General features: G+C 34.7%; 1 protein-coding gene across 2 annotated transcripts in view; it reads left to right on the top strand.

The window, feature by feature from the left end:
- The window catches only part of LOC131332199 (uncharacterized), a 63334-nt gene extending 58570 nt beyond the window's left edge, over positions 1-4764 (top strand). For both annotated transcript variants that reach the window (XM_058366279.1, XM_058366278.1), the window contains exons 3-5: positions 2103-2222; positions 3770-3821; positions 4259-4764. In XM_058366279.1, the coding sequence (XP_058222262.1) occupies positions 2154-2222; positions 3770-3821; positions 4259-4479 (342 nt within the window). In that variant the 5' untranslated portion in view covers positions 2103-2153 and the 3' untranslated portion in view covers positions 4480-4764. The remainder of the gene's footprint in view (positions 1-2102; positions 2223-3769; positions 3822-4258) is intronic.
- The last annotated feature ends 8923 nt before the right edge of the window (positions 4765-13687 follow it).

The raw sequence follows: 13687 nt of genomic DNA, 5'->3' as shown, positions 1-13687 counted from the left end.
TGAGCTCGGTATCTTTCTATGAGCTGTGCTCGTGAGCTGGCCTCTGTCCTTGGACTAGTTAATGGATGCCAGCTCTTATAAGCTAGGTTCCATGTTCTTGGGACTCTAGTTTGAGCCCTTAGGGTTGTGCCCGTGAGCTCTTTGGTATGGGCTGACCTTGGGATGACCTTTGCCCTTGGGCTGGTCCATTGAGCTCAGTTTTTCAAGCTAAGTTCTGCGTCACTCGGTCTTCTAAATGGCCTTTCGTGTTGTGCTGGACTTCTTGGTCTGCGCTAACCTTAGGAGGTTATTTTATACTTATCACTCACCGATATCAATATGTATAGAACTTCCTTAGAGTAAGTTGTTGGGAAAGAAAGAGAAAATTTCATTTGTTAAAAATGTCAAAAATTAAATAAAGAACAATAAAAACGAAAAGCATTGAGAGAGTTTCCAAGAGTACAAGGATAAAGGTTGTGTACTTTGTCAACTTTCATCACCCCGTAGGTTTCCCTAGCCAGTACAGCATCCGGAAATTTTGTTTAGAGTGAGCACACAAGGACATAAGAAACTAATATATTTATCGCCAAAGCGAAAAAGTGTGTTAAGTTCGTTGTCACTGGATTTTTAAGAAATGGATACAAAAGTCAAATATTCACCCCAAAATTCGTCATGAATACCTATACAATTGTCCCTCACAGATTTTTATATTTTAAAAGTCTTGTGTTATTGTCAATTTCTGTGGGTTTTGGGTTCAAAATAATGAAATGTGGCATGCTCGGAAAATCTTACAAATACCAAGTGATTTAAAAAAAAAATTAGGGGGCTCTGGTATAAATTCTTGGGAGTTAATTGAAAGATTTTATACCAAAAGAGGGTTACAATTGTGGTCGTTGAAGGTATAAATAATAAATGTTAACAATCTAATATGGTATCGAGCAGACAATAGATCCTATATTCGAACCTCACCACCACCTAATATGAAAATATTTACACGTGTTTAGCCCACTTATGCAGGAAGTCTGGCTATACGTGAAGGGACGTGTTGAAGGTATTACTCCGCAGTGGAATAATCAAAAGTTGCCACAACATCTTTTGGTTATCTATTTAAGGGGTTGCGAAGGTTAGCAATGTAGATGTCTACAATGGTACAATCAAAATTAAATAACCAAAACTTGCCACATCACTTTTTCAACTTATAAAAATCTAAAAATTGTGACATAGAAAGCAATTTTTTAAAAATAGTTTTCAAACTAATAAAAACTAGTTATTAGAAAAATAGAAAATAGTTTTTTGAAACTTTGATTTAAAAAAAAAAATTTGGGAATTTAAAAAAATATGATTTTTGAAAAAAAAAAGTTTGAGTAAAAAGATCAGCTTTTGAATTTTTTTTAATAAAAAACTGTTTTGAAATAAACTAGTTTTACAAAAAAAAAAACAGTTTTAATAAAAAAAATAGTTTTTACAAAAAAATAAAAAGTATTTTTCTTAAAAATATGTTGAAAATGGAAGAGAGAGAAGGTTTTTGTGTAATATTGATGTATTTGATTGAGGAAATGTGGGGACAACTAAATTTAGTTATTGACAAAATGTTGCTAGTTTCAATTATCTAAAGGCCAAAATTTGATGAGTTGCTAAGTTTAGTTATTCCAATATGAACTCTTTTTTGAGCAAATATTGCTAATCTTAGCAACGTTTTGATTTTAAATATACCACTATGGATGCTCTAAAAGGTTAACAATCTAATAGTGGTTATGAAATGTTTAGGGGTCACTTGCCCCCTCTAATTGTAAGCTAGATCCACCACTGTTTGCCATTGAAAGAGCTAACTAGCTGTTTGAGAGTGAAAAAGGATTGCAACAATTTATCTGTAGTAATTGTTGTTTGGAATCAAATTAACAATTACTAAAACTTTACCAAAAGGGTTACCTCGGGCGGAGGTAAACTGCCTTACAAGCTCAAGTCTCTTGTTAATTCGATTCCTTCTAAGAGTACAATACTTTGGATCATCCTCCCCGCAAGCAAAATTATGTGCTAAATAGGTGTCAAAGAAGGCTTCGATTCACACTAATTGTGATTTTTTGTTGACTCCTACGTGGATTTTTGTTTTGCTTTTTCAACAGAGACAACGTCAACTACCTCTGATCTCTCATCAAATACTGTGGTGGTTGAAGATGTTTTATATAGGATTGTATGATCCTGATAATCTCATACTCAACTTTGTCATTGCAAAGGCCATGGGAGTAAGTCCACTCCGTAGTTTAGCATTGCATCTCACGATATCTTCTTTATTATTTTAGTCTTAACGTTATTTCTTTTTCTGTAGAAGTTTACTCTTATGTTTTTTTTTTTTTGGTTATTTTCGTCTCCATTAGTTTTGATTTATGTTTGGATGAAAATTTCTTCTCTACTTTATTTGAACAAGAGGAGTTAGAAAACATGAAAATATGAACCAAATGTGAGGAAAAAATTGACTAATTACAGAAACAACCACGAATATTCATCTTTTTCTTTGAATTTCTTTTACTTTATCTACCATTGGGATTCTTCTCTTCAAGACAAGTTGATAATTTAAGATCTTTACCATGAGCTTAAAAAGTTCACGAATGTGAAATAAGCCGAGAGAAAGGACTAAATATTAAGACATGCCAACAACATGTTAAGTTTGTTTATTTATTCTGTTAATTACAAATTAATTTCATGTAGTTGTATGAATGATTTTTTCTATACCACATTTGTTTGACGATACCTTATGAAGTTAGCTGAAAATTTTCTCACGGTTGTTGATGGATTGGATTTTTTAACAGATCAATTTACAAAATTGGCGCATACTTAATTAACACTCACCAACCACCCCCCCTCCCGCTCTCTCTCTCTCTAAATGCAGAATCTTATAAAAGCCCAAACATTAAATACCTCCTAAACATAGGCATACCTCTAGATGACAAGAGCCTGCAAGGTAGGCCTATCCAAACTCAAGAGCAACAGCCAACATTCAGCAGCCTATGCAGAGCCGTCTTGATTTTTCAGGAGCCTAAAGCAAAATTTAAAAATTGGGTCTTTTTCTAGACCATTATAAAGGGTATAAGAAAAGAAAGGCCCCCTAAAATTTAAATTTTTTTTTGGAACCTAAAGCTGCCGCCTCTTCGTCTTTTAACTCCGGGCTGGCTCCGAGCCTAGGAACAAGGAACAAGGAACAAAACAAAACCCATTTACAGACAAGAAACAAAACAATCACCCCAACCACTTTCACTTTGACGTCATAATTTCCTTGTGATTTTCATTTTATGTTTTCTTAAAAGATTGTGTTTGCATCATAAATAGGAATTAATGTAAAGTGCGTACTTTCTTCATCTTGTTCTTCACTTTTTTGCTCTTCGTTCTCCATTAAATCCTGTTGCATACATGTACTTTGGCTGAATTGCGAGTGGATTTCGGGCAAAATGAATGGAAAATTACTGTTAAACGTATGAAGTTTCAGGATTGCATACTGTTAAATGAAGAACACCTTTGCTGGATTTTCCAAGTGGGTTGGACAGAATGGTTTATGAGGAAATCCAACCCCTTTTTCTTGTTTACGAAACGTACATTATGCATCTGAACATTTTTATTAATTTTATTTTATGGATACTACCAATCGATATAGCACTTGCAACCTAGCAGTTTTTTTTTTGGATAAGCATCAACCTAGCAGTTGCATGTGAAAAATTGAGTTTTGTTAAACAATTAATATTGCCTTAGTGAAGTTTATTGATCAGGAGATCGCTTTGCTTGTTTTCCTTCTTTGCAGTTGGTTCTGTCACTTGCCTATGAATTCTTGGGCTTCAAATTTCATTCTGGAAGTATGTTGTTTCAACTTACTGTGGTATAAGTATAAATCCAAGGACGTATATATATATATATATATATATATATATATATATATATATATATATATATATATATTAAGATGAAGAAGTGAAATCCTACCTACCTACCTACCATTATGACAAGTAATTATTCAGTGGTCTTGAGGTACTGCAAGTGGTGCATGCCCAACACCTTTTGCCACAAATTCATGTGGGGTACATACATTACGTATTAGGCTCAACATAAATATGAGGTGGAAAAAGGAGTTGGGACGCCACTTGTAGCCGTGCCCCAGGACCATCCAATAATCTTGCACGATTTTCTTATGTAGTAGTATATCACATCTTTGGCTTGCCAGTACTGAACTGAAGAAGCTCTTTTCATTTTCTTCCATGTCTACATTCAGAACTAGTAACTATCGTTTCTATAGGTTTCTTGATGACGCAAATTATCTGTCAAGTCTGCACTGTTGTTCCTGTGCTTGTTCTAGCTGCTACTGGTCTCTATTGCAAAATCGTCACCAATCGTCGCCGTCCTCGCCGTCGAAGGCCAAGACCCAATCCTGTTCCTGATGGGCCAAGAACCGATCCCGTCTCGGGGCCGACGGCCCCTCCCGTTCAGGGACAAGTACCTGCCATTCCTGGGCCTTAAATGTAGGCTACTAGGATCCTCTGTCTTCAAATATGCTTATCTCAGCGGCCCAACGTGTTGAAAATTGTACTACATGTTGGAAATTTCAAAACACGCGAATCAGAAGGGTGACAGATTACGTTTTGAACCCAAATAAACAATAGGGGACTCCCAAAGAGTTGGATATCTCTACTAACCAACCTGATACTTTTGATAAATTGCATTAATTAATGTTGTTTATTTATATGTTGAGATGAAAAAACTCACTCTCTCTGATCGTGTCATACCATATCAAACTGATTTTATTAAATCTGAAGTTAAATAGTAGTACTCCTTTAGAATATAGAAAAATAAGACCAGGTATCGTTTCTACAAGGATTGTTTGGCTAATTTACGACAATGAAAATAAGAAGTCGTTTCCAAACGGCAGAGGAGCCGCTTCCTTTTGTCTTTGCAAATGGGATTAATTTAGATTTCCTTGAAGAGTCCCTAGTGCCCAAGGGTTCTCACTTTTCTTCTCAAGTCACGTCCTTAAAGAAGGCTTGTGTTGGTATTGTGTTTTCATATAAAAGGATTTGAAACACTCTTCAATTAGTAAATGTCAAGAAAAAACTATCGACATTTTCAAATCCCTTCCTTCTTGGACACGAACCCGTACAAGTAAGTATTATACTACACACCCCTCTACTTAATTAGGCTCTCTCTCATGTCTATAGTTTATAAGTACCTAAATTAACACTCAAATGTCCCCTGTATAAAATATATATATAATCACTACCTTTAAAAACAACCTAACATTGGTCCCTAACACTCTCGTCCTGTGGCCCAAGTACCGAGTCCCAATAAATAAAAATGCACAAATGATCACACATATAACTGAATGTACGGGTAACAAACAACTATTTTACAACAGTTCAGTGTTTAATTACATGGAATCACAATTTAAAGCAATAAAATAATAAAAGTGAATTCCGGGTCTCTACACTAGGCGTTCCTTTTATAGTTCCAAGGAACCCTAGCACACTAAAACCATAAAAAAATGCGAAAATGGGCATCTATTTCGTGCCCGACAGTCCGAACGGTCCCGAGCGTAGTTCGGATGGGATTTTCAGAACCCAATGTTTTCGTGTTCCTTCAACAGCCATCCGGCCAGACATCACTCTTGTCTAGATGATAATTCATGTGCCTCCAAAATGTGTCTTCACAGCATAACAATAGGGACTACCACAATTTAGTCAAGGAGCGCGTAGTAGTTATTTTTTCTATTTGCCAAGAAAATTTTCTACATCGATAAAGATAACAAAATGAAATCAATACTATAGGAAAACAAACACATGAGAGAGCTTCAAAGACTAACATAGACTCTTCTAATATTGCTACCACTTGCAAAAACTCAACAAATCTGTCGACCTCTCATTTTCTTAAAGAAAACAAAACAACTCCACAAAACAAACTAACAACACTAAACAACATAGTTAACTAGTAGCCAACCAAATAAACATATAGTATAAACAAAGAAAGCTTGAGAGCATCTCCAATCCATGAGTCTCTATAACTCCATTTTAGAGACTCAAAATACTATTTTTAAATCAAAAAGTAAATTCAGAGCTTATTACTATTCATGCATACTCCAACCACAAATCTCCATTTCCATCTCTTTATTCAAAAAACTCATAATTTTTTCAATTTCCCTCCAAAACCTACCAACATTCTTTTAAAATTCAAATTCCTATTTTTTAAAATTCTCACCAAATTATATCTAATATTGGTGTCAAATTAATGACATTTTCATTATCTTTTCAATAGTACAAACTTTATAAGAAATAACATATATAATTTGAAAGTTATCCCATGTTAAAAGTGAAATGTACAAATGGAGACGAGTCTCTATTTTGGTGTTGAGTCTCTATATTTAAAGATCCAAAATGAGGTCTCTATTTTAGAGTTCTAAAATAGAGCTTGGTTGAAGTTTGTTAGAGCATTTCCAATCCAACACTCTCCAAATCTCTATTTAAGAGGATCAAATTAATCTATTTTATTTGAAAAGTAGATTTAGAGAATTGTACTATTTATCTCAACTCCAATTCAACATTGTATTTCTCAACTCCAACACATATTTGGAGGAGATCCTCTATTTTTTCCTTCATTATCTATATTTAGAGGATCAAAGTTCATCCTCCCAAATTGAGGAGAGTTTTAGAGGATGGATTGGAAAATATTTTTTCTCCAAAATGAAGAAATGAAGTATGGGTTGGAGATGCTCTTAGATCTCTATATCTCTCAAAATATAGAGATATAGAGCTTAGTAGGAGATGCTCTGAATCCCAAAAGAAATATCAAACACCAAAAATAAGTCTGTGTAAGCACCAGATTTTGCTTGGTTCTCAAGAGATCCAGTCCCAGCATTAGCACCGACATATGTTTGTGATTTGACATTCTTGATATATGAAAAATCAGGATTCCCTAATAATCACAAAAGACTTATGGATATCATATCCACTGTATAGGATGTTTGGTACATGTCCAACGCGCCTTCTCTCTCCTCTTTCCTCTTGGTTCTTTGCTTTCCTCTTCAATATTCTCATTGTTGCTTTCTCTTTTTGAAGGTCGTCCCGCTCGATCAACGGGAATCCAACTCACCGTTGCTTTCATTTTCCTTGTTTTCCTTTGAATTTCTGATTCCATTTGGGTTGGAGATTGTGAATCCATAGTTTGATTCTCTGTTTCCATTGAAGGATGAAAGAAGACAGAATAGCTAACAATGGTAGTAGGCGTGAATGAAGGGGAAAACAAGGGGACGAAACAGCGGGAAATTTTTTTGGGATGAAATAGGCTTGAATAATTTGGAGGGAAGGACAGCTGGCTTAGTTTTGATTATGGACAAAAAATAACCAGTGTGGGACTTAGCATTGTTAACTTTAACAATCTCTATAATAAATAACCAAAATCTGATGTGACATATTTTGATTATTAATTTTTGCTTATTCCACTGTGGATACTCTAAAGCTGTTTTGGAAACCCAAGAAGAAAAACAAGTCCATATATAGACTCTTTTTCACATTCCTTTTTGTTGAAACTTGGGTGTGTATTTGTAAGAACAGTCAATCCAACAATTTTTCATTAAAAAAATAGATTATGCTGATTGATAACCGGATTGATGTGTCCATTGATCTGTCATTGCCAAAAGCAAAAGTCGACCTTTTTCTTCTTCTTCTTCTTTTAATCCCAAACGCTCACTTTCAGTTACAAATAATAATAATACCTTCCACTCTAATCTTATATAGACTCACAAACTTATAAAAAATAACAAAATTATAGCTTGATATAAAATATGTGTTTTGTCATACAGAATTGCCAATACAAGTGACTCCGGAATTTAGTCCTTACAACATACGTGTTCAAGCCTCGTCAAGATTGAATGATATTTAACCATTGGATCATCCCCATACCTTTGCAGGCACTTGGAAAATAAGTCGATTTGCACACAGAAATATCAAAAATATACCTGCATTCATAAATCCTATCTTGAATAACACCAAACATCCTATACAATGGATATGATATCCATAAGTCTTTCGCCAAGTTTTGCGCGCAACAAAACTCGTTTGCATTAACGGATGCCCGCTTTGATCCAAAACTAGCAGCGTTTGTTGACATAGTTCAGTTTGAAGTCATAACATTTATATTTTACGAGACGTTGTCTAGATTTTATGAATTTTTGTGCAAATGATAAATATTATAAAACTACAATGAAATTTCTATAAAATGTTATCAATTCTTGTAAGAGCATCTCCAACAAGAGATGTCAAAGCTGAGGTGGACAATCAAACGGCTAGTTTTGACATTAAGTCACCATCCAACCATAATGCATTCTATCATGCCAAAAGTGACATGGCTTTGAAGGAAGGTGACGTGGCTTTGAAGGGAAGTCTCAAGTTGTCAACTTTGACATCAATCTTCTAGACTGCCAATTTTCAAAAATTGACCATAAGCTTTCAAAGTAATTTGACATAAGGGTTGGAGAGAGAGAGCTTGATATAAAATTAAAGATGTCAAATTGCCACATAAGCCTTCAATATAATTTGACATCTCCATTTTTGACCGCTGTGGTTGGAGATGCTCTAAGGATACTATGAATTCCAAAAAAAGAAAGATTCAAGAGGTTAGGAGATGCCTAAGAGCATCCACAATGGTATAATCAAAGGCAAAAGGTTGCTAATATTAGCAACATTTGCTTAAAAAATGGCTCACTTTGGAATAACCAAACTTAGCAACTCTTAACAAATCATCCAATTTTGGTCATTGGATAATCAAAACTAGCAATTTTTTGCCAATAATCAAATTTAGTTATCCCCATATTTCTCAATCAAGTACACCATCATTACACAAAAACTTTCTCTCTCTTCCATTTTTAACATGTTTTTAAGAAAAATACTTTTAAAAATAATTTTTATTTTTTTCAAAAAGAGTTTTTCCCAAAACAGTTTTTTTATTAAAACTTTTTTTTACAAAAACTGTTCTTTTGAAAAAAAAAATATTTTTTTCAAAAACATTTTTTATTCAAAAACTGTTTTTTTAAACTTATTCCCGAAGATTTTTTTTAAATTAAAGTTTTCAAAAAACTATTTTCTCTTTTTCTAATAACCTGTTTTTATTAGTTTGAAAACTATTTTTAAAAAATTATTTTCTACAGTATGTCACAATTTCTAGATTTTTATAAGTTGATTGTACCATTGTGGACATCTACATTGCTAACTTTTGCAACCCCTTAAATGGATAATCAAAAGATAATATGATAACTTTCAACAACTTTTGATTATCCACTTTTGATTATTCCATTGTGAATGCTCTAAGAGCATCAATAGTGAAATAAACAAAATTGAATAATCAAAACATGTCATATCAGATTTCGATTATCCATTTAGAGGTTGCTAAAATTAGCAATGTCAAGTCTCACATTGGTTATTCTTTGCTCATAATCAAAACTAATTGGTCCATTGCTTCCTTCCCTGAGTTTTCTCCAAACCTTTCCCCTTCATTTCACGTAAATCTTTTGAAAAACTATTTTTTTGAAAAACTAGTTTATGTTAAAAAAAGTTTTTATAAGAAAAAAAGTATTTGTTCTTGAAAAAAAAATAGTTTATTATTTTGGAAGAAAAAAACAGTTTAAGTTAAAAACAGTTGGATAAAAAAATAGTATATGGAAACAAATGCGTAAAAAAATAGTTTTGTGTAAATACAATTTTTTTTTTTAAAAATAGTTTTAAAAAATTGAAGAAACAGTTTTTATAAAAAAGTTCATATAAAGTCAGTTTTTTTTTTTTTTGAGAATTTTAGAAAAAGTTTATGTTAAAAACAGTTTTTATAAAAAAGAGTATTTGTTCTTGAAAAAAAACAGTTTATTATTTTGGAAGAAAAAAACAGTTTAAGTTAAAAACAGTTGGATAAAAAAAATAGTATATGGAAACAAATGTCTAAAAAAACAGTTTTGTGTAAATACAATTTTTTTAAAAAAATAGTTTTAAAAAATTGAAGAAACAGTTTTTATAAAAAAGTTCATATAAAGATAGTTTTTTTTTTGTTTTTGAGAATTTTAGAAAAAGTTTCTGAAAAGAATAGTAAGAAGAGTTTTTTATAATTATTTTTTGAATACATTGTTGAGAGAGAGAGAGAGAGAGAGAGGGAGTGAGAGAGAGAAGATTTTTGTGTAATAATGGGTGTACTGGATTGACAAAATGTGGTGATCACTAAATTTAGTTATAAGCAAAAGTTTGCTGGTTTAGATTATCCAAAAGCCAAAATTTGATGAATTGCTAAGAGGTTGTTAAGTTTGGTTATTCCAATGTGAACACTTTTTTAAGCAAATATTGCTAACTTTAGCAACATTTTGTTTTGCTTATTCTACTGTGGATGCTCTAAGGGTATTCATTGTAGCATGCAAATAGGTTGTCAGTGGTTTATGCTAATTAGTTTATTTTATTGCTTGTGGTTTCATAACACACTTTGTGGAGTTCTTTGACATGGTAAAGATAGAGAGAAATTTATTCATGAAGGGGCCGTGAATAGACAATGTAACGCTCCAAGGTTTAATCCTAACACGTATCACCAATGCACAAATATCGCGTTGAAAAGTCAAGTTCTCGTCAAACATTGAAAGAGTTGACCAAATAAAATAAAATAAAAAGTTGCTTATGTCGTAAAGATATTTCATCGATCATAACTCCATATTATTAAACCATATAGCTTCATTCTTATAAGTCACAAGAACATATTCCATAGTGCCAAATTAAGTTCCACAAACTATATCATGGGCTTCCCAAAAGATAATTACATAACCTCTAGTTTTACAGTTCCAAAATAATAACAAAAGTTTTTTTTTTTGGTTCCATGATCGTGCTACAAAAGACGTTATAGCAAATCTGGCCTTATGGCCGTACATGTTCTATTCCATAAGCTAAACAAACAATAGTACAAAAGAGACTCCATGTTGCTACATTTCACTTAGTCCGCGGCACCTCATTGTCACCTGAAATGGTTGAACAACATGAGCCGAAGCCCGTAGGAAACAAGACAATACCAAATAATGTGTTCAAATTTAACGTAAATGCCGTGAAACACATACAAGTTAAAAGTCCACATATAATTATCATGCGTCAATAAGTATCACTTAATAATGACCTCGTATGATTTCTCCATCCGATCACCCTTGCCCAAAACCATAACCAAGCGCTAGCTCTAAAATCTAACCGAGGGTAACCGGGTACAAGCACCACCCCTTGAACCGGGGTAATCAGGTACAAGTACCACCCTCACAAAACCAAGGGTAGTCGGGTACAAGTACCACCCCATGAGCCGAGGTAATCGGGTACAAGCACCACCCTTGCACCGGGGTAATCGGGTACGATGTACCACCCCATCAATTTTCGGTCTTTCACCGAGGAGCTCGCCAAGCCTAGCTTATTTTTCCTAAGTGCACCACCTATGTCTAAACTAACATAATCCGAGCACAATCATTTCAACCTTTCTCATCGAACGAGATAATTCATACACAAATCTCATTCGCATAATTCCCATCAAGCATCCTAGCCCCAAGTATTCACTAGACTTCAAACACACATGACCCACTTCAATATTACATGCAACTCCTACTCATTTAGCATCTTTACACCTCAATAACACTTAAATCTCAAGAATTTAACAAACATTAACAAAAACTCATATTCTCCATTTGAGACATTAAAACCCTAACACAAATTTCACATAATCTAAAAAAATTACTCATGCTCTACAAACAATCCACAATATTTACACTAAAAATGAACATATTAAGAAGATTAGTCATGTATCCTACCTCAATAATGCAAATACCAAGCTCTAGCTTTCAATCTCCGACAAACCCACTCCTAGCTCCAAAACTCTTGATTTCTAGGTAAGAAATTAGGCTTCCCCCAATTTAGATCCTCCAAAATCTACTTGATTTATGAGTTTGATTGTGTATGGAATGAGGGAGAGTGAAGGGATCAAGAGATAGAAGAAGGAGATGAAATAAAAAGAAAACCCAAAGTTGGGAAATCTGGGTGCCGATCTCTCCAGGTAAAGTATCTCATGTTTTTAAAACAATTACACTATAGGTCCTTCTAGTTACATAGCTACTCTAATTAATCTCCTAGGTTCGTGAATTAATGGTTCAATCCCCAAAACTCAAATTTTGCCTCAAACATACATCTAATTATACCAAAAAAAAAAGGTCTTAGGATACACACCTGGGTCCTACGTCACTCCGACACATGCACACGTGTCAATTGACAACGAATTAGAATAATAATAATTAAAATCGGGTCTTTACAACCTCCCCACGTTAGGAAATTTCGTCCCCGAAATTTGATACGTACCTCTAGACATAAATAACTCTGGATGCTTAGAACGAACTTCTGACTCTAGCTCCCATGTCGCCTCCTCAATGCCATGATGCTGCCAAAGTACTTTTACCAAAAAGATAATTTTTCCTCGAAGGACTTTCTCTTGAGAATCTATGACTTGGGTAGGTCTCTCCTCATATGTAACATTATCCTCAACACGAAGGTCTTTCCAATTAAGAACGCGAGATGGGTCTGGTTTATAGCTTCTCAACATGGAAACATGAAAAACATTATGAACTCCCTACAACGACGGCGGCAACGCAAGGCGGTACGCTACTTCCCCGAACCTCTCAAGGATCTCAAATGGTCCAATAAACCTTGGAGCTAACTTTCCACTGCATCCGAATCGCATCAAACCCTTCTTCGGAGAAACCTTCAAGAACACATGGTCACCAACCTCGAAGGAAAGTGGTTTTCGTCTTTTATCCGCACAACTCTTTTGGCGGCTTTGAGCTACTAGCAACCGCTTTCGAATTATTGCAACATTCTTCGTAGTTTCCTGCACTAATTCTGGACCTAAAATTGTCATTTCTTCCACCTCCGTCCAACATATAGGTGATCTACATGGTCTTCCATACAAGGCCTCAAATGGAGCCATCCAATACTCGCTTGGTAACTATAGTTGTAAGCAAACTCCGCCGTATCTAAATGGTCTTCCCATGAACCTTGGAAGTCTAACACGCAAGCCCGCAACATATCCTCCAAAATTTGAATGGTGCGCTCTGATTGCCCATCTGTTTGCGGATGAAAAGCCGTACTAAATAGCAAATCTGTGCCCAAGGCCGACTGTAAACTCTGCCAAAATCGTGCTGTGAATCGAGGATCACGATCTGGTACAATGGATACGGGAACACTGTGGAGTCTAACAACTTCCTTAACATATAATCTTCCAAGATAGTCAACTATAGTTGTTATAGAGATAGGAATAAAGTGTGCTGATTTCGTCAAACGATCAACTATGACCCAAACAACATCGTGACCCTTTGGTGATCTCGGAAGTCCCGTAACAAAATCCATAGTCACATGTTCCCATTTCCACTCTGCCACAGGTAATGGTTGTAATAGCCCCGACAGTTTTTGGTGTTCAACCTTAACTTGTTGGCATGTGAAACACCGGGAGACAAATTGAGCCACATCCCTTTTCATTCCATGTCACCAAAATTGACGACGCAAGTCATGATACATTTTGGTGCCTCCGGGGTGCACAGCAAGGCAAGAGTGGTGAAACTCTCGGAGAACATCTTCTCGACAAGGTTCTGGCACGAACACTTTTGTAGACACCCCAATCTGATTTCCCGATCGTTTTACTT

This window comes from Rhododendron vialii, chromosome 7a (genome assembly GCF_030253575.1).
Source record: "Rhododendron vialii isolate Sample 1 chromosome 7a, ASM3025357v1".
Classification (NCBI taxonomy): domain Eukaryota; kingdom Viridiplantae; phylum Streptophyta; class Magnoliopsida; order Ericales; family Ericaceae; genus Rhododendron; species Rhododendron vialii.
This window is presented reverse-complemented; position numbering and strand designations above follow the sequence as displayed.